This window comes from Silurus meridionalis, chromosome 7, assembly GCF_014805685.1.
Source record: "Silurus meridionalis isolate SWU-2019-XX chromosome 7, ASM1480568v1, whole genome shotgun sequence".
NCBI classification, from domain to species: domain Eukaryota; kingdom Metazoa; phylum Chordata; class Actinopteri; order Siluriformes; family Siluridae; genus Silurus; species Silurus meridionalis.
The window spans coordinates 11,664,333-11,686,628 of NC_060890.1; the positions used below are offsets into that span (position 1 = coordinate 11,664,333).

Consider the following 22,296-nt stretch of genomic DNA (forward strand, 5'->3'; position numbering starts at 1 on the left):
TTTTTCGTGCTTTGTGCATACTTACCTGAGGAATGTTTATGAATCTTTAAGAATGTTGATGGACAGTGGGTGGGGGTCTCTTGGCAGCCATAACAGGACTTAGACAGGTTTGGATTTTGCAATTGCATGAAGAGGATTTAAGAAGTGAAACCTTTGGATTTAATCGGACAGTCTCACACACACACACACACACACACACACACACACACACACACACACACACACACACACACACACACATTTATAATGCCATGTCTTTATCTCCATGCTGCACCTTTAGGACAGTTTACAATGACATGCTTTGGAAGAGGAAAATTCCCTACATGCTACATATAGCATCCAACCTGTGCTGGATATTAAAATATTTTTCTCACCCCTTGTATTTGTTTCCCCTGCTTAAATACATTTGCAGGTACTTTGTACAAATATGTGTACTTATTCTGGCATCAAAACTAGAAATAGTTTCTTGCTTTATAAAAAATATAATTTAAGATTGTGATGTTTGAAATAATAACATAATATCCATTCCTCAACCTTTTTAGTGAGCACCAGCTGGGTAGATATAATCCCCTCCCCCATCTCTTTCTCTCTCTTTCTCTCTCTCTCTCTCTCTCTCTCTCTCTTTCCCTCTCTCTCTCTTTCAGAGTTGTGAGAAGGGTTCAGGCAGAGAGGAGGGATTTCATTTCAGTCCTGAACTGTTGCTTTTTACGGGACTTTAAATCTGGGAGTGTGGACTATGGTGGATTGCTACAAAACGCAAGCTGTGAGCTCTTTAGGACTCCTTCCCTCAGGATGAAGCGGAGAAACAGTTATTCATAAAGGAACCACTTGCAGTGGCAAAAGCTGAAATGAAACTACCTGGATGTACAGGTCAGCTCTGTTGACCAGACTACCTGGTGCAATACTGGAAAATATTAACTAATAAGCAAGAACAGGGAAAGCAGAAAATCTCCAAAGAGCTATGTTTATATTTTTCTCTTATAAGGCAGAGGTAAAATATTCATTCTGTAGGTCTTCTATCGATAATTTGTGACCACTGCTTCTAACATATATTTTACACTTTTAGCAGTATTACCTTGTAACAATGTATACAATGTTTCTTGGTAATGACTTCTTAATTATTTGCATGTCATAAATAGTTTTTTGTTCTAGGCTAAGCAGTAAATGTATTAGTTTGTTAGTGAAATGATGAATTAAAAGAATAATTTAGTTGATTAAATAATTAATTAACTTGTTCAAAGTTCAGGCTTGAATAATTAACACTTGCTATGTCCATTATTGGAATGTTCTTATAATCTCTAATAAGTATTTAAAGCACCATGGTTAGTCCGTCTTTTCTACTCCATGTTGTCCTGGCTACTTTACTTTGGTGCACCTCACAGGCCCAGAATGAGGCAATCACTGTAATGGACATGCAGCTGACCAATCGGACAGTAGATCCAACTGTTACATCAGAGGGAGCACTAATAATGACCTCACCTGCAGGAGAACTAGTGGAGGGAACAGTCCCACCCACAGGTACCCGCTGTCAGGGTTATTATGATGTGATGGGACAGTGGGACCCACCATTTAATTGTAATGCAGGTATCTTCCTATACTGCTGTGGCACCTGCTTTTACCGATTCTGCTGCCAGTTCCATCAGCAACGTCTGGACCAGACCTCATGCTCCAATTATGATACACCAATTTGGGCCAACACAGGTAAACCTGTGGCAACTATCACTGAGGTGCAGTCAGAGCATGGGAGGGATCGCACACAAATGATTGTCTACATGATTTGTGGCGTGGTGGCCATTATGGTTCTGGTAGGAATCTTCACCAAGCTGGGTTTGGAGAGGCGAAGAGGCGGACAAAATGACATCACCAATTCAAGGTGAGTTTAAAAACTCTGTAAGTGAAAGTGCTCATTAACATATTTTATGACCTTATTTTACAGTGTCTTGGATTCACCAGGTTTCATTAACACCAGATTGTTACAGATCTGCACAGGGAAGGAAAATCTTTGCAGTGTTGTGTTTTATCCCAATCGTGGAATAAAAAACAAAAATGTTAATCAGTAAGAATATTGGAGGCATTCTATAATGTAATTCTTTTCTCTAATAGCTCAATCTGTCTGGCACTCATTAAGGGCTTCATTAAGGACTTATTATTTTCATATTATGACTGTTAAAGGGGATGACCACTATTAAATAAAGGGGATTGAAAATGTTCATGTATTATAAAGGACTATCCTGGTAATTTTAAGAGACACTGCATAAATTCTTAGGAGGAATTTTTCAGATATTTAATGCTAGTATTGTGTCTTTTTGGATTCCTAGCACTTTAACACACTCTTTGCCATTACAGTTCCTACTAAATATCACTTATCCATCTCTAAGTCAAGTCTCTGATAAAATCAAAACATTTTTGTCCTCATTCTGAATATTCAAGAACATTCCCTGAATACCAAATGACCTGTCAAGAATCATAAAGCAAAAAGCAATTCATGTGTGCCATGCTCTTCCCTCGCCTTGCCATTACTTACATCTCAGACTGGATTTGTGCTAATTATGTAAAAGCCTATTAAAAGTAGGTGATATTTTGCAGTGCAAAAGAAAATTTCCTACATTTTGGTGCTGTTTAAAGTTAATATCTCTCTAAAGCAGAGCACTACTGACATGATGCTCATCACTGCTCCTGGGATTAACTCTTCTCCAAGACTAACACTGCATGAATAAACTCTTTCTTTTGCTCTCTTTGCTCTTTTTACACTCTGTGTGCATGTTTTGCAACAAATCCTCGCTCTGTTTCTAAGCGCTTCTTTACAACCTCTATTGAAACCTAGTGCTTCTACACGTGTAAGTTTTAACAAGGCAACGGTGCATACAATTTTTTGCTTGCTAATTTCTTTCAGTATTTATTTTCAATTTTGTTATATGTTTAGCACATTTAACAAACCAGAATGAATGTGGTGCCTCGTCTCAATCAATTATATAGCATCTAAACATTGCCTTCCTTGTATGACTTTATGGCAGTTTGATAGATTTTTAGCATCAATTGATATGGTAGAATATTATAAGACAGAAGGTGTTAATGTGGAAGGTTCCCTGTCAGAAGGTCAGAATTTATTCTGCATCAATCTACATGTACTCAGTATGTATGCATGTTTTCAATTATGAAATTTAAGATTAACAAGTGCATGGTTTATGTGGCAGATGATAAAAAAAAGTTATTTTGAGGTTTATCTATATCTAAGGCATCTATACACCCAAAAAAATTATATGTTGGCCTTACTTAACTTTTTTAATGTCAACAGGTTTCACGTAACTCAGTAAGGTTGCATTTAATTGACAATATTGATTTCAGTAAACTTCAGTGAATTACATAAAGTTAATGTAATGTTGTTTAGTTAAATCAGCTTAACATTCTTAATTTAGTTTTAATATAAAAAAAAACCTTTCATTTGGCTTCTCCTGTTAGGGGTCACCACAGTGGATCCTCAGCATGGCACATGTTTTTACACTAGATGCCCTTCCTAACGCAACCCTCCCTATTTATTCGGGCTTGGGACCGGCACTAAGAGGGGCTGAGGTTGGTTCCCTGACCAGGGATCGAACCCGGGCCGCAGCGCTGAGAGCACCGCATCCTAACCACTAGACCACCAGGGAACCTGAAATGGCCTACAAATAGCCGATCACTGCCGTCCTCCTGCCAGACAAAGACAAACAGCATGGCAAAGATTAACATTACCCTAATAATAAGAATGGAATAATAAAATCAAATAATCACATTTCAACAAATATAAATTAAATTAAAGGGAAAAACAAGAACGTAACTATCATGAATGTAAAACCCACATAAGGAATACGGTAACATCATGACAATATTACAAAACATGAGATTATTCGCGATTAACTTGTAACTTGTTTTTCCACAAGGAAAAATCTTCGCCTGTTTTCTCTTTTTGCACTGTGAACTTTGTTTAAATTGATTCCAATTAAATGGTGCCGATCTAAAACAGAGCAGAAAAGTTCGTGTTGAATCTGCTTTTCATCTGCATTTCATCTGCGCATGTGCAGATATTACTCTACCTGTTGACCAAAGCGCGATACTGCAGAAGCAACACAACTCGTTTTACTTAAATTAGTTGTGTTAAACTGAAATATTAAATTTTTTTAATTTTGTCAACACGACTCTTAATTTTAATACACAAACTTAAGTACATTATTTAATTTAGACATAGTTATATTCTTTGGGCCAACAGCAGCCACATTTCATTTTTTTGAGTGCAAATACATTCGACATTTATGGATGTGGCTCTCTCATTTCTACAATGTGTGTAACTGAGGGTTCAGGTGTCTGGAGGTATTTGTGTCTCTGATTTGGAAAGTCTGTTGTCTCCTGCTTTGCAGAGGCATAGTGGGTGAGCAATGACATTTTCATCCTTCTGGCCCCCTGCCTACTAATGCCTCTTTCCCACCTTCTTCAGGCACCCTGAGAAGTCTTGTGGCAATGCGTGGGTCCATGCTCACAGACAAAACCCTCAGCCCTGTGCACATCAGCACACCGGTGTTTTGGATTTTTTTTTTTGCCATTAAAACTCCCCATTGCTTTACACTGACCTCTTTTTGCAGTGTAGCCTAAGGGAGTCTGGAAGCTGACACAGTCTACTCTAATGACCATGAGTAATGGACACAGTGCACATTAACTCTATAGATTCAAAGTACTTACACATATACTTGGAATTATTCTGTGATACAGTGCTTAAGAATTCACTCCCTATAACTTTTCCACATTTTGTGTTCAAACATAAAAAAACTGTTTTTGTGACACACTGGTTAATCAAACAAACAGATAAACAAATGTTGTTTGCACAATTGTACACTCTCTGGGCCAATTCTGTGTGGAGCCATTTTTGACTGCAATTACAGCTGCAAGTCTTCAGGGATGTGTTTCAGGTTTGCATATCTGGAACCTGATATTTTTGTCCATTCCCCTTGGCAAAATTGCTACAGCTCGGTTAAATTACATTGAGACCATTGGTGAATAGCACATTTTTTGTCAGTCTTGCCACAGATTGAGGTCTTGATTTGACCAGGACACTCTAACAAATATAGATTCCTAGTTTTGAACCACTCTCTTCTTCTTCTTCTTTTGGCTTTTCCCATTAGGGGTTGCCACAGTGGATCATCCGTCTCCACACCCCCCTGTCCTCTACATCTGCCTCTTTCAACCCAACTACCTGCATGTCCTCCCTCACTACATCCATAAACCGCCTTCTTGGCCTTCCTCATTTCCTCCTTCCTGGTGGCTCCATCCTCAGCATTCTCCTACTGATATACCCCACGTCCCTCCTCTGCACATGTCCAAACCATCTCAATCTCGCCTCCCTCACCTTGTCTCCAAAATATCCTACATGCGCTGTCACTCTAATAAACTCATTCCTAATCCTGTCCATCCTCGTCACTCCCAACGAAAACCTTAACATCTTCAGCTCTGCTACCTCCAGCTTCACCATCTGTCTTTTACTCAATGCCACTGTCTCTAAACCATACAACATCGCAGGTCTCACCACAGTCCTATAAACTTTCCCTTTCACTCTTGCAGATACTCTTCTATCACAAATCACTCCTGCCACTCTTCTCCACCCTCTTCCGCTCCAACTGGAATTCCATTAACAGGTGTATTCATATAAAGATAATGTGATGCTTTCTTTAAATACGATTGAAATCCATTTAACTAATTATGCCATTCCATATACAAAAGACGCACCAAAAGTAGCCAATGAATATCACACAGATTGGAGTGAATACTTACACAAACACAAATTTTTTCATTTTTTATTTGTAAGCATGCTATTTCTAGGTTGTACCTACCAAATCTAGAATAGTGGGAGGTACTGTATCTGCAAAGGACTTCAGAGTCTGTAATTTTGAGGCCAACCTTACAGATTTGAGGGTCATTGAAACTTAATGAGGCAATAGCCATGTCACAGAATAATGATTATATTTTTTGATTTTAATGGACATCGAGATGGATTTTAACAAGGTTGGCTGGTCTTTAAATTGTTCACATTATGAGTATGTATATTAGTCTGGGAGAGTGCAAAGGAAGATGACAATTTTGATATTGCTGTTATAAGGAGATATAAAGGATGCTGGTAAAGGAACAGCTATGCTCATGCTTTGCTGGACAAATTAGAAAGAGAGAGTACTGGGGCATTTAAAGGTTTAATAGATAGTAGAGAGTCAAAGCAAACCACACTGACTACGCTAAAACTAAATCCATCTTAACAAATATGTTAAAGTTCGATTTCTACAGTATACTGTATTTTTTAAACGAGAGTGCATTCCTTTCTTTGAAAGATGATTTATTTAATTCATTTTTAATTTCTTCCAAAATTGCTCTTCCAGATGAGATCAATTAAGATCGTAATTGCCATTCAAGCTCTCTGTTGCACTCTGCTTTACTGTATAATCAGTTCCAATTAGCATTATATTCAGCTGTGTATAAATCAGAACATTTACACGCAAGAAACCTTGATTAAGCTACTATTGTTTCTAGTGAAATATTAAATCAGTTATTTAAAATGTAAAATGTGTGTATATGCATACTAAAAATATCAATTAATTTAATTTATAGCCATTCATTTGTAATTAGTACTTTCAGTGGTGTTGATTTACATTGATGAATAATGCTGAAAGTAATATTTTCTGCATAGAACATTCTGCAGATGCTGTAATACACTATTTGTAATCATTTGGACATCTTTAATTTATATAGTCAAGCTTCTCACCTACTACAGCTTTCTCCCAGAGAGACTACTGGGAATTATAGGAATTACTAATCTGAGCATTTTATGAATTAAAGTTGAATAGCGGCTTCAAATTATACAATTAAATGTGTAAAACTCACTCCTCGTTTTACAAACAGTAAACAGACTTAAGTAAAAAGTAAAAACAATGCAATGGTAGGTAAACCTCCAAACTTTATTTGTATTTTCATAAATCAGATTAATGGAGAAAATATTTTCTTATGACTATTGCTCCTTTAATTATGGACTCATTTTGGTTAATGGCAGTAGTGTTCCCAGTCTCTAAACTGTCAAGCAACCCTGCATTCCAACTGCCTGGGGTAACATTAGTCTCAGCTTCCCTAATAAGATCTGTGACAGATAAATGTGTCATTTTGTGTCAGCTTTCCTTTTATTACAGAATGATTTGTAGAAATTATGATAGCTCACAAGATTAACACACTGGTTGACCTAAACCATGCTTTTTCCTTTTCTACCCTTTCTGTCATTTCTGAAATATGCTCCACTATTTACATGAGATCATTGTTGTACATCATTGTCCTCTCATGCCTTCCTTTGTTGTTGTCCTTAATTTGTGCCTCACTGGTCTACTGCCATTGGCAGTTTCTAGCGTAGGGGAGAACACGTTTGCTCTGCAGTCACATTAGATCTCATCATGGTCTTTTGCCAGCCAGAAGGCTTCTTGTACATGTTTGGGCCCTCACTGGAAATATTTTACATATACACGATGACTATGTAACTACAGTATATGACTAGATTTTGGAGAAAGCCCTTTCATTGTTTGTTATTGTTGTTGTCTGATAGAAAGTCCTTTCCAAAAGTAATGAAATGGCAGATCTATCTACTGTATCTATCTGTCTGTCTCTATATATTTATGTACATTATAATCACAAAATTGAGTACACCCCTCACATTTTCCCAAGGGACAATACTATAGAAATGAAACTTAGTATATACTTGAGAGTAGTCAATGTGCAGATTGTAGAGCAGTACAGATTTATGTCCACTAAAAATAACTAAACATACAGCCATTATTGTCAAAATAGCTGGCAACAAAGTGAGTACACTCATCATTTTCATGTTTTTTGTCTGCTGGACAGGACCATACAAATTTGTGTATTTTGTATTAGAGCAGTTAAAATTTGGTGGGTTGAGTACAATTCTCTCATGCTGACCACTGGATGCTCAACAAAGAACTCTCTGAGAATTTGATAATTAGAGTTGTTGCTCTCCACGAAGATGGCAGAGGCTATAAAAAGATCAGTAACACCCTGAAACTGAGTAACAGTACAGTGGCCAGGTTCATACAGAGGTTTTCCAAGATGGGTTCTACTTGACACAAGCCTCGCAATGGTCCATCAAAGAAGTTGAGTCCTCATGCTGTTCATCAGGTGCAGATGCTGGCTTGAAAAAAAACAGATGCATGATTGCTCCCGGCATTACTTTAGAGGTTGCAGAAGCGGAAGGTCTGTCAGGCCATATGCCGCACACTGCAACAAGTAGGTTTGCATGGCCAGTGTTCCAGCAGGATGACTCTTCTGAAGCTGGCTCACAAGAAAGTCTGCAAACAGTTTGTTTAAGACAACCTGTCCAAGAGCATGAAATACTGGAACCATGTCCTGTGATCTGATGAGACTAAGATAAACTTGTTTGGCTCAGATGGTGTCCAGCATGTGTGGCAATGGCATACTGAGAAGTACCAGGAAAATTGTGTCTTGCCTGCAGTCAAGCATGATGGTGGTAACATCACAGTCTGGGGCTGCATGAGTGCTGCTGGTACTGGGGAGCTGCGGTTCAATGAGAGAAACATGTATCCCAACATGTACTGTAACATTCTGGAGCAGAACGTGATCTCTTCAGAAACTGGGCTGAATGGCAGTTTTCCAACATAATAATGGCCCCAAACACACCGCCAAGATACACCTGCCATGCTGAAGAAGTGTGCTAAAAACTAGACCTCAAACAAGTCAACCAAGCAAAACTTCAACAAGGCAACAGTAAAGATATATTTAGGAAGATGCAGAGCAGAAATAGAATTATAATAAAAGATTATAATTAGACTAGACTAGTTCCGAATTTGCAAAGAAATATTGAGAAATCCACAAAGGTTCTTGTACTGAGATTAAACTGTATTTTGATTTTTATCTTTTTAATGTCTTACAGATTAAAAGGCTAAATTGCTATCCTTACATGGAGAAAAGTTTTTTTCACAAATTAAGTATACAGTGGTCCCCCGAACCCGTAGGGATTACGTTCTAATTTTGTACGCACCCTCTGCAGAATGGTATTAATGGTAGCTTAGTGAATTGATCTAGACATTATGTCATTTTAATACAATAATGTGTTTTTTTTATTTATAAAATTTGTTAGTAAAAACAGTTAAAAAAGTTATTCCTAACGTTCCTGAACATTCGGTCCTGCTGTGGATTCCCTCAAATTTTAAGATAATCCTCAACTTGCTGTTAGCTAGGTTCCAAATGAGAACTCGCAAATTTTCAGAGCTGTGAGTTCTCAACTATGAATTATTGGGGGTTGACTGTATTCTGCTGATACTTTGGAGTTAGTCCTTTAAAACAATAAGTGATTGTTAGGTATGATCGACACACACACACACAAACACACACAAACACACCAAAGACCAATGCCCAGTGACACATCTATACCTATAAATACTGTATCTAATAATACTTGAAGATTACTAAAATATTTTTTTATCAGTACACCAATGTTTCCATATGTGCTGTACAGGACTCTGCAGGAACTGCTGAAGCAGCCAGGTGGGGATGTGAGCCCTGTAGATGGAACCAGTAGCAGCAGCACCACTCCTGGAAACAATGGCATTTCTGCTCGGATGTTACGGAGCCGCAGTGGTAAGACATTGAGGCCCTCCATATTTACCTCATGTATGCCAACATCTTTCCACTCTTATTAATCTTACATTATATAATTTTTTAGACTCTTTCTATTAGGGCCTTACAAGAGACATATTTTGTAATAAGGACTAAACAACACTGTGTATCTACATCAATGCAGACTTCATTAGATCTATTTCCAAAGATTTTGTAAAACCACTTGACAATATTTGACAAATTTTCTATATATTTACTGGATGTTATTAAAACAGTGTTCTTGAATATATCATTAATTACATCCTTGCTTTGATTCGTAATTAATGTTGCAATAGAGTTACAGTTAAATTTGAGATAAACCTCAGTAATATTTTGATACAAAGACTACATTACAATTGAAACTGTGCCCTATATAAATGGCACAAAAAGCAAGTGCTCTTTTCCTTTTACCAGTGTAAATGCTCCACTTATATAGGGAGCACATGTTCAATAGAGGTTTGATCCTCCCATTTCATTTTTTTAAAAGTGCCATTTGGTAGAAATGCTGAATTGATACGACACACTGTGCTTTAGAGGCACATTATTCTCTCTTCATCATGGTAAGGATTTAGCTTTGGCTCTCTAGTGCTCAGAGCTTTAATGTGTGTCTGATTTGACATACCTCCTTCACATTACCTTAAGTAATGGCTTTAAAATGAAGAAACAGTGTTGCATTTGTCACATGGGTTTCAGAAAGATAACTCAGGGAAATTGACATGTAACCGGATGTTTTCAAGAAGGCTGATATCTCTCCTGAAGTCTTTGATCTCTGAGGGTTACAGAGAAATAGCAGGCTTCTATGTACACTGTCTCATATGCACTGGACTTTTTGGAGAGAGCTTGCAGGTTATATAATGTCTAGGGCTTTATAAAGAGACATGACCTGGTAAGGTGGCCCCGATGGCAACAGTGTTTTTCCACTGGAAAGAAAAGTTGACATTATCTTAGTGATGAATTACCCTTATAGTTCCTGTTCCTGTTTACAATAATTGGCCAAAACAAATAACAAGCCTGTAAATCAGACAAAAATATTCATGATAATGTCTTTATTATGTGTTATGGCTCATTTATCAAGTATCACTTTCAGTTGTGTGTGTCTTAGCAAAAAATAAAACTAGAAGCATTACTTGGCTACGGTATTTTAGCATCGATTTGCATCAAAGGATAAAATATGTGATGATAATAAAATACTTTTGGGAACTGCTCAGTAACTATCTGATTTGACATATTATTTTAAGAATTTGAGCTTTTTCATGAACTCTTTTTTTTTCTTTCTGCCCTTTTCTGCTCTGCCCCCATTTCATTCTCCCTATCAGGTAAACTTTCTTTCATCCCTCAATGTTCTACTTTCTTTTTTCCTGTGCTTCTTCTTCCCCATCCCCCCCTCCTGCCTCTGCCAAGCTCCCCACAGAAAATCAGCAACTATTTCAAAGCTTAGTTACAGCATCTCTTTCTCCATTATTACTTCAGCATGAAAAAAAATAATCTAACCACCAGGTTTCTAGTGAAATCATGTAAATGGAACTATAATTTCAAATTTGTTCTCCTTCACTCTTCTGTGAAGACTTTCCACTAGATTTTGGAGTGTGCCTTTGGGTATGTACTCATTCAGCCACAAATGCATTAGTGAATTTGGGTGCTAATGTTGGATAATGAAACCTAATACACAGTCAGTGTTTAAACCATTGTGCTTCTAATCAGGAGGTCAGAAGTTCAAATCCCATCACCACCAAGACTTTAAACAAGTCCCTTAAACATCAATTGCTTAGTGTAATAAAATGAGGTAAGGGTAAGATCATTGGCTAAGGGTGTCTGATAAATGCCATAAATGTGCAACTGCAATTAAAAAAAAATTGGGAATGCTTTGTAAAATATAAATTAAAATCATGCAATTAAAAAATTTTTTGTATAGTGCTTTTAACAATGTACATTGTCTCAAAGCAGCTTTACAGAGATAAAAGTTATAAAGTTGTATAAAAGAATGTATAAACTTAGTGCCTATACATTTGTTCCTTATAAATTTAAGTTTATCTATATTGAGCAAGTCAGTAATTGGCAAATGTCATGAAATCATATTTTATTCACAATAGAACATGGAATACATATTAAATGTTTCAACTGAGTATGTACCATTTAAAGGAAAAAAATATGGCAATTTTGAATTTGATGGCTGCAGCAGGTCTCAAGAAAGTTGGGATAGAGGCAGCAAAAGGCTAGAAAAGTAACTGTTATTAAAAAAAACAGCTGGAATAACACTTTGCAACTAATTTGTAACTTTTTATTTATGAGTGGATAAAAATGTAACTGGTCAAGCACACAGCAAGCCATCAATCACTGTAGAGTGCGGGCTCTGTTTTGAACTTCTTTTGATTGGTGGTATCTACACAAGCACAAACATACAGTTCAGCATCAGTTCAACAACAAGCAGAACATTTGAGAATAATAAATGATGGAAGGAACTCGTGACTCTAACTTGCCACAACACCTGTGGCATTTTTAAATCCTTGAGTATTTGAAAAAAAGGTTTTGGGCTCATGATAATTTTAATAGATATCAATCAGTTTTTGAATAATTAATATCATTCTATTAATAGATTGAAGTGCTAAGAGTAATATTAAAATCTTGTAACAAATATGATAAGAGCATATTACAGCCATAATAAATCATAGTACTTAGGATACTTAAGTACATTTAAAGGCATAAAATAAATATCTAATAATATTTTACCAAGTGTATCTCTACTTTAACTCAAGTACATGTGTACTTCATCCACCACTGGACTGTGGTTAAAAGAAGAGGATATGCTGCAAAGTGGTAAATATGGCCATGTCCTTACTTCTTTGAGATGTTTACAGCTATCAAGTTCAAAATAACCTAATTTATTTCCTCAGAATGGTACTTTTTCTAAGCATATGAGTTTTGCAAATCATTGGATTCAGTTTTTATTTATATTTTACACAGCGTCCCAACTTTTTTTGGAATTACGGTTGTAAATGAAAATGCAAATCATGTATTTATAAACCTTGCTTTGTTCACAGGAGCATTGTAATTAGAGCTTTGGCTTTTTAGATACAGTGAAGGTAAATTGTAATGCTGCAGCATACAACTGTGTGCATTCAATGTTGTGTCATCAGTTTGATAAATGCACACATAAAATAGCATATAAAAAAATGACATATTTTCCATAATCTAGGAAATGTAGAAATTAGATTTTTATTTTTGCCAAACGGAACTATAAAAAGTAAGTAAATAAATGTAAAAATATACGTCAATCAGTATGTAAGCTTTGTTTTATCTTAATTTTTTATTAGCAGCTGATACATGCAGTCATTAAGGGCTAACACAGTGATCACTTTACACATAGAACTTTCCCTGGATATTATCTAGGCATAGATGTTCGAAAAATCCTACAGTCTGCCTTAGTGTGTAAATAATTAAAAAACTTGAATAAGACATAATCTGCTCATCAGATATATTTTTTGTAAAATTAGACAAAATATGTGTGTGTAAAAAGAGAGCTTATGATCCATGCATGTGGGGTAACCTAATTCATACATGTACATATATGCCCAGTACACCTCATCTCTGTCTTTCATGCACTGAAGGCTTGTTAGTGTGCCATTATGGCCATGTCAAATGGGTCTGAGAGCCTCAGGGCTATGATCATGCACAATAGTTTGTTTTAGAGAGATATGATGGCATTATGCTGAGGCTGAGGATAGTGAATAGCATTTTTCAGACTAATGTGCATGCATGTACACACACACACACACACACACACACACACACACACACACACACACACACACATATCACGTCTTTCTGTTCCATATCTTTGCTGCACACACACAATATCCCACACAGTTCACATTCCTACCCCTAAAATACAGGCTGTATATTTGTCTAAGCAGTTAATCCTGCATGTGCTTGCATGTAGTGACTGCAGGGTTATAGCCCTAACAAACATCAAGCTTTTTATTATGGAAATTTGGAAATTAATGTCGTGAGGAAACATGCTAAAATATAACTTATAAAAGGTTTTGGTTCACTTCATAATACTACTTGAGGACTTTTGACAATTTTTTTTCATATATCACATTCATAACTTACTTAGATGCAGTCTGATGGAATTTAATAGAGTTGAAATAGGCTTGGCTATTGAGACATGCTTTGGTCTGACAGCCCCCTCATTAGCCCCTGCTTTTATCCTGCATCATTATCAAACACTGGAGGGGGCTGGGGCAGAGATGCAGTAGTAGAAGTGGAGGCCAGCAGTAGTACTACAGCTATTGAGCTCAAGCATGGATTTCTAGCACTACCACTCCAGGGGGTGTTTATCAGTGTATGAAACAAAATTGAGTTTCAAACAGTACAGTTATTAACAAAAAATTACTTAATAAATCATACAATCATAGAAAAACTAAACTTGTCAAGTATGCAACAAAAAACATATTAACACAATCTTAAAACACCTATAGATCCAACAGTTTGATTTTTAGTCTTAAAGAAGTGTTACTGTTAAAACAAAAAATTCAGAAATATTTTTTTTTTCTGTGAAATAACTTTTCTGTGTTCTTTCCAAAATGCATGTCGAATAAGAAGTATATACCACATTAATGCACTGGAGATTTTGCGTGTGGTTTAAGTAAACCTTTTTAACACTAAATAGTCTCTTCTTTGACATCAACAGGAAGCGGTAGCATAATTCTCTGAACATATGTTGCAGGTTAACCCCAAAAAAGCACATTGATCTTAGCTCAACACACTGTGCTATGTTTAATGAGACATGACTAATGATCAGTGGAAACATGAAGGAAAGCAGCCAACATTCACTAATTGGCCTGTCCATTTTACCAGCCAACTGTGGAAGTAGGCCATACAGGCTGGGGCAGGACTCTCAGCGTGGCCTGTGCCACATTTGTATGTCAATACATGACATAGCGGGCAAGCAGAGCAATACAGCACTATTATGCCTCAAACCAGCAAAGGCACCAAATTTGTATTTATCCCTAGTGCTTGAGCTTTTTTTAGAGTATCACCTTGTAAAAGTAGCACAAAATTATAATCTACTTTATTTGATTGATTTGTGGAGCATATCATACACACAGAGCAACATATACTAGGGTTTATTTGGAAACTACATATTTTATTAGCATAGATATAATCATATAAGAGGCAATTAGGCACTTGCATTATTTTTCGGCTGAAAAGTGGTCTATTATGCATTATTCAACCCCAATACCAAAAAAGTTGTGACACTTAACTGGTGAAATAAAAACAGAATGCAATGATTCGTAAATCTTATAAACCTATATTTTATTCACAATAGAACATATAAAACATGTTCCAATCATGCTGAGGCTCCAGCATCATGTCTGGACTGCAGGCAGGCCAATTCAGCACACGGACTCTTTTTCTACAAAACTATGCTATTGTAATAGATGCAGTACATGGTTTACATTGTCTTGCTAATGGAAGCAAATGTTGCAGTGAAACCATTAGATATGCAGGTTTTTATACAAGCACTGATAACAAGCTGGATGGTCACTCTCCCATTTTAGTCTTGAGGACGATTCACTCTGCCTCAGTCCATTTTAAATAAGCCCAGAGAAGACGGCAGTGTTTCTGGGTCATGTTTACATCAATCTTTCTCTTTGCATTCTAGAGCTTTAACCTGCATTTGTGGATAAGAAGGTAAACGGTGATTTCTGGAGGGTTTCTCATCTCATGCAGTGACTTCCATTAAAGAATCATACCTGTTTTTAATGCAGTGCCGCCTGAGGGCATAAAGATCATTATATCATATCATAATTTCCGATATTCTATTCCATTCCATTCCATTCCATTCATATTCTATTTTCCTTTTTTTTTTCAAATTTCTTAGAATCTTTTGATAATATTATGTACTGTATATAATGAGGCATTCAAAGTCTTTGCAATCTTATGTTAAGGAACATTGTTCTGAAATTGTTCCACACTATGTAGATGCATTTTCACAGATTGGTAAACCTCTGCTTATCTTTACTTTGGAGAGACTCTGCCTCTCTGAGACAGTTTTTATACCCAATAATGTTACTGATCTGTTGCCAGTTAACCTATTTAGTTGAACACTGATTCTCCAGCTGTTTCTGCTTGTTCAGCTGTTCTAACAATGGTACAGATCCTCAGTCAAAACATTTGATGTGTTTACAATGTTCCATTGTCAAGTCAAGCCAAGTCAAGAAGCTTTTATTGTCATTTTAACCATATATAGCTGATGCAGTACACAGTGAAATGAAACAATGTTCCTCTCGAATCCTGGTGCTACATACAACAACAATCACAAAAAACACAGGGCTAAGGACTAGTAAGTGTCCTCACCACATAAAGTGCATCATGTGCAACCTGGTGCAAACAGTGCAAAGACAACACACCACAGTGCAAGACAACACAAGACAATGTAATACACAAAACACAAAACACAAAACACGCCACCAGTAAACCTGTTGTATATTGCACACTGCGGTGTGTAAAAGAGTAAGGTGAACATTGTAATAAACAAAAATGTAAACAAAATACTGTGCAAAAGACTAATAGCAGCAATCCAAAAAAAAAATATGTGCAAAAAAATGGCATGTAAACAGTTCGTAGTAATGAAGTGATGTAATATGAGTGTGCTGAAGACATGGATGTGTGAAGTGAGTAAGATTGTGTGTTTGAGTCCGGGTTTTACAGATCAGTCACACAGTTGTGTGTGTGTGTGTGTGAGTTTCAGTTCAGTTCTGTGTATTGAGGAGCCTGAAGGCTTGAGGGAAGAAACTGTTGCACAGTCTGGATGTAGCGGCCCGAATGGTTCGGAACTGCTTCCCTGATAGCAGGAGGGTGAAGAGTGTGTGTGAGGGGTGTGTGGGGACGTTCACAATGCTGTTGACTTTGTGGATGCAGCGTGTGGTGTAAATGTCCGTGATAGAGGGAAGAGAGACTCCGATGATCTTCTCGGCTGTCCTTACTATCCTCTGTAGGATCTTGCAGTGGTGCAGCTGCTCAAGATGTTTTCAATGTTTCGTCTGTAGGACGTGGTCAGGATAGGGGGAGGGAGATGAGCTTTTTTTAGAGATGCTGCTGGGCTTTCTTGGTGATGGAGCTAGTGTTGAGTGACCAGGTGAGGTTATCTGCCAAATGAACACCAAGGAATTTGGTGCTCTCGATGATCTCAACGGGGGATCCACCGATGTTCAGTGAAGAATGGTCGCTCTGTGCTCACCTGTCAACAACCATATCTTTAGTTTTGTCAAGGTTGTTGGCTCCATACCAGGCTTTTAACCGTTGCACCTCCTCTCCGTATGCTGACTCATCGTTCTTGCTGATGATATCCACCACGGTCGTGTCATCTGCAAACTTGATGATGTGATTCGAGCTGTGCATTGCTACACAGTCGTAAGTCAGCAGAGTGAACAGCAGTGGACTGAGCACACAGCCCTGAGGTGCTCCAGTGTTCAGTGTGGTGGTGCTGAAGATGCTGTTTCCTATCCGGACTGACTGAGGTCTCCCAGTCAGGCAGTCCCGGATCCAGTTACAGAGGAGGTGTTCAGGCCCAGTTGGCTCAACTTCTCAGGTGCTGAGGAAGGATTGTGTTGAATGCTGAGCTGAAGTCTATGAACAGCATTCGTACATATGAGTCCTTGTTGTCCAGGTGGGACACTTCACCTTATTTTCATTCTGAAAAAATAGACACAATTAGAATTATAAGGTAAGATGCCCAAAACCTTTACACTGTAGGAACCTAACTGTTATATAAAAATGGTATTTAAGCACACATTGGAAGGTGTAAAAGTGATTTATAACCTCTTTTTTTAATCTGGTTCTTACTTTCTTCTATTTGCAGAGCAATATCACATCAGCAACACTCCATTCAGCCCAACAGTTGGACTCTCACATCCCCAAAGCAACAACAGCCTGCCTGGTCTCACACATAGCAAGTATACCTCACTGAAGGCTGTTGGTAAGAGATTGAACGAAGATAGTCTGTCAGTCATGGGAATACTAGAAACCCAGCCTATCTCTACTGAGCTATTTACATTTTAATCAAATCCCTTTGATGTTTATCCTGCAATTCATTTATCATTTATTCATTTGATTTAACATTCTGTAGCAAAACAGAATTATATACTGAACAAAATTATAAGCACAAAACTTTTTGCCCCTATTTTTCATGAGAGGACTCAAAGATCTAAGACTGTTTCTATGTACACAAAAGGCCTATTTCTCTTAAACATTTTCACAAATCTGTCTAAATCAGTGAGCACTTCTCCTTTACAGATAGAATCCATCCATCTCACAGGTGTGGCATATCAAGATGCTGATTAGACATCATGATTATTCCACAGGTGTGCCTTAGGCTGGCCACAATAAAAAAGTCTTAGATCTTTGAGTTCAGCTCATAAACAATGGGGGCAAAAACAAAGGTGTTGCGTTTATATTTTTTTCCAGTATATAAAGCTATATAAAAATAGGCTATATAAAAAAAAACTTATTGCAGTGGTGCATAGCTTGGGGATATTCAGGTATCATTTTATACTTTGATAATTATCATTTTAAAACACCAATATACCAGAAGCCAAACTGCATTTACTATAACCTGTGAAATATGTAGTTGCATGATAATGCTGATTTACTTACATAAAAAGAACCAGAGAGCTACAGTATACCAGATATAATAATCCAAAAACCTCTAATATGATTGCCAGAGCACTGAACTTTTTTATCAATGAGAAAATATTGTGCATTCGGAGAGAATTCAGAACCCCTTCACTTTTTTCAATTTTGATATGTTGCAGCTTGATAATACAACTGCTCAAATACAACTGCTCAAATCTCCTCATTAATCCACTCCTGTGTTGTCTTGGCTGTGTGCTTAGGGTTGTTGTCAATGTAGAAAAGGGAACCTTCTAACAAAGACCAGTTGCCAAGTCCCTGCTGCAGAAAAACACCACCACAGCAAAATGTTGCCACCATCATGCATTACTTTTCGGATGGTGTTGGGCAATTGATAACCGGTGCCTGGTTTTCTCCAGATAAAACGTTTAGAATTGAGAATTGTTTTAGAATGTAAGAAACTGAGAAATTGTGAAACTGAGAAATTGTACGCTTTTTTGCATAAAATGAGCTCATTTCAAATTTGATGCCTGCAACTGCTCATTTCGTGCATAAAAATGTCAAATTTCTCAGTTTAAACCTTTGTAATGTTCTCTATGTTCTATTGTGATTTGAAAGTTTCGTTTATTTTTCATTTTATTCAAATTTAAAAAACGTCCCAACATTTCTGGAATTCGGGTTGTATGTGTTTTGCACTGAAGCTTCTGTGTAGCCACTCTGCTATAAAGACCAGATCGGTGGAGGGCCACAGTGATGGTTGTCTCTCAGGAACTTTGTCCCATTTCCACACAGGATCTCTGGAGCGCAGTTGGAATGACCATCGGGTTCGTGGTCACCTAGCTTACTAAGGTCCTTCTCCCCCAATTGCTCAGTTAGACCAGGTGACCAGTGTTTGGAAGAGTCGTGATTAAGCCACATTTTTTCAATTTGAGAATTATGTAGGGCATTGTGCTCTTGGAAAGTTTTGTCACCTTCCCCAGATCAGTGCTTTGCAACAATCTGTCTCTAAGCTCTGCAGGCAGTTCCTTAAACCTCATGGCTTGGTTTCTGCTTTGATGTACATTGGCAACTGTGAGGATCTTTATAAAGAGAGGTATGTGCCTTTCCAAATCATGTCCAAACAATAAACTTTTTCACAGGTTGACTAGAATTAAGGTGTAGCAACATCTCAGCAATGATGAAGAGAAATGGGAGGCACCTGAAGTGTTGTTGCAAAGGGTTTGATTACTTATATACATGTAATATTTTATTTTTTATTTATTTTTATAAAGATATACATGCATTTCTAGAATTGTGTTTTTACTTTGTCTGAAAAAATCTATTTGAATAAAGTATCAGGCTGCAAAATTAAATAAAAAATGTGATGGGGGTCTGAATATACTGTAATGTAGTGGTTTTTTTTATTTTTTATTGTACATATTGTATTTAACGCCATTAAATATATCTTCTAACAAAAGTCAGTACAGCCATTCATTGTACTGATCAGTTGATCTATTGGCATAAGCACACTTCCTCCCCAACAGTGAAAAACTAAACAAATACACAGTAAGAACATAATGAGTAGAGAAAGAGAGCAGCGTGCAGGTCTTAGAGATAGGTAACTCATGTCTAAGGAATGTCCTTAATGCACTGACACACTAATCTGAAATGACACCATTGTTTTATGTGTTTGTGTCCACTGCACTCAGAAATAACTGTTTTTAACTTATAACTTATGGTCAATGTGCCTAGTTTAGCTTATTTTACACCAAGACTTTGGGGCTGAATTGGCAGTTTATTTATATCATTTAAAATCTTACCGAAGTTTTGTTCAGTTATTAGTCTCTCTCTCTCTCTCTCTCTCTCTCTCTCTCCTCTCCCTCTCCCTCTCTCTCTCTCTCTCTCTTTCTTTCTTTCTCTCTCTTTCTCTCAGCAGACATGGCTGGCAGAGGTTACTATAAAAGCTATCCATTCATGGACTTCTCTCAATACCAAACTCTTTCTGCACCATTTCAACCCATCCCAGTGCACCAAAAAGACAAGTCTTTTTTCTATCAAGACAAGCCCTACATCCACCAAACTCTGCCTTCCACTGACATCCACTCTGCTCTTTCTATTTCCATCCCCACCAGCCAACTTGAGAGAAGCTGCATTCAAAAGACCAGCACTCATCCCTTACACCTGAGTTCAAGCTTCACAGTATGCGGTACTGCACCCAGACATGTCCATCGGCAGACTTCACACCCTGGACACCCTAGTCGCAGGCAGACCTATGCTGGTAGAAGGCAGTACAGCATAGAGATGCTTCCTGAGCTTTTCTCACAACCCATGTCCCATGAAAGACATTTGTCCTACCCTCACAAACACAAGAGCTTTAAAACCAACAGCAAAACAGAAGTCACTGTCTAAGAGTCCTCAGCTGTTTCATTTTATTTAAAGACTGACTAATCATATGGCTCTCTTACCACAGCTGCTTAGCTTTCCACTGGGTTCCTCCAGCCTCAATAATTCAGTCTCTGTCCTCTGGTCCTTATGCCTCTGCTACAGCATACTATCCCATACACACAGCTGGGAAGTAAGTGTGTAGCAAGATATACTCCATTGGTCAGCTCACAACAGTGTTAGCTGATTATCATTATGTGGAGCTTTTCTCAGAAATGAACCCAAAATGATTCAGTTTATTTGATCAGATGATCTCAGGCAGAAGATGAGGTCTCATTTGAAGCAGCCTGGCACGTGAACCCGGGGATGACAAGAACACATTCACTGTGGTTCTTATGACAGATCTAGTTGTTTTCTTTTGTCCCTAAATGCCAAGTTACTGTATTACAGATCATGCACATTATGTTTATACCACAAATGAACACAAATAACGTCTTCAATCCTGTTCTCCTACTCTTATCTCAGCTCCTCCTTATGGATCATGAGTCTGGGACAGTTAAAACCACTGTGATGCTGAGTTGCATTTTTCTGAACTGTTCTTTCACATCCAGCTCTCAGCAAGGGAAGCCACCTCCAATTACAATTCCCATTTGTTGAGCTTATGGTCCAGAGCACTAATCTGGAACTGTGAAATCTCTTCCCCCTATGCTTTAGCACAGAGATCTCTCAAGAGTTCTTGAAGACTGTGACATTTAATTTTGCATGGATGGATGAAGAATCATGTCGCTCCATTATAAAATACAACTTATGCATTGAATTCCACCTTCTCACCTTTTAACATATTAGTTATTAGCAGTACTTGTAGTAGTAGAACTAAAATCTCTTAAAACGATCCTGAAATTGAGGAATAAGCTGGTGGGGAGACGAATTTAAAAGAGTGAAGATTTCAAGCACATTTAATTTACAACAATGCCAATTGTTTTATATACAGTATATACATTTTATAAAGTGTTTGTAGTATTCACCATATGAATTATGAAAGTGCTTCCAATAATCTTCTGTATAAGCATTTTCTCAGCCCTCCTAACTCTGTGAACATCACATTTGTGCACTTTTGTAATCTTAAATGTACATTTCATTATTCTACATGTGAATATGTGCATGTGTGAGAAGAAAGTTTGAATAACAGATAACACTGCATTTGTATAGCAACTTTGTGGAAAAGTATGTACATGTACTAATATGTTGTGTTGCATTGTACACTTATAGAAAATGTAAAAACTTCAATGGTTCTTTGTTTGTCTGTTCGGGGAATCCCTTAATAGTTGTATTTAGAGTTTCCCCTGTCAGAAAGATTTCCAAGTAGAACAACCCCTTTTTTTTTTTTTTTTTTTTTTTACTTGCAACAACAAATAATTCAGTGACCCCTAAAAAGAACTTTTAACAACTATAAATATGTTGTGTCTGTATAAATGTATCTGCTGTGCACTGGATATGCCAATATTATACTATTTACATTTCCATTTAAAGGGCTTTTTAGAACAATTAAAAGCAAATATTTTGTAAACAACCCTATTAGCCAAAGTAATATCTGGAGGTCTAATATTTGCATTGAACGGA

At 37.3% G+C, this 22,296-nt stretch overlaps 1 protein-coding gene across 3 annotated transcripts; it reads left to right on the plus strand.

Moving 5' to 3' along the window:
• Positions 1 to 663: 663 nt before the first annotated feature.
• shisa8b (shisa family member 8b) lies at positions 664 to 22,238 on the plus strand. Of its 3 annotated transcripts, XM_046853031.1 has the most exons (5): positions 664 to 870; positions 1,383 to 1,873; positions 9,542 to 9,663; positions 17,546 to 17,662; positions 20,228 to 22,238. In XM_046853031.1, exons 2-5 carry the CDS (start codon positions 1,407 to 1,409, stop codon positions 20,701 to 20,703), a joined length of 1,182 nt encoding a protein of 393 aa, XP_046708987.1. In that variant the 5' UTR covers positions 664 to 870; positions 1,383 to 1,406; the 3' UTR covers positions 20,704 to 22,238. The 3 variants fall into 3 exon arrangements, with proteins under 3 accessions (XP_046708987.1, XP_046708985.1, XP_046708986.1); XM_046853029.1 differs by having other exon boundaries at positions 664 to 1,873; XM_046853030.1 differs by having other exon boundaries at positions 664 to 1,873; positions 20,231 to 22,238.
• Positions 22,239 to 22,296: the final 58 nt, after the last annotated feature.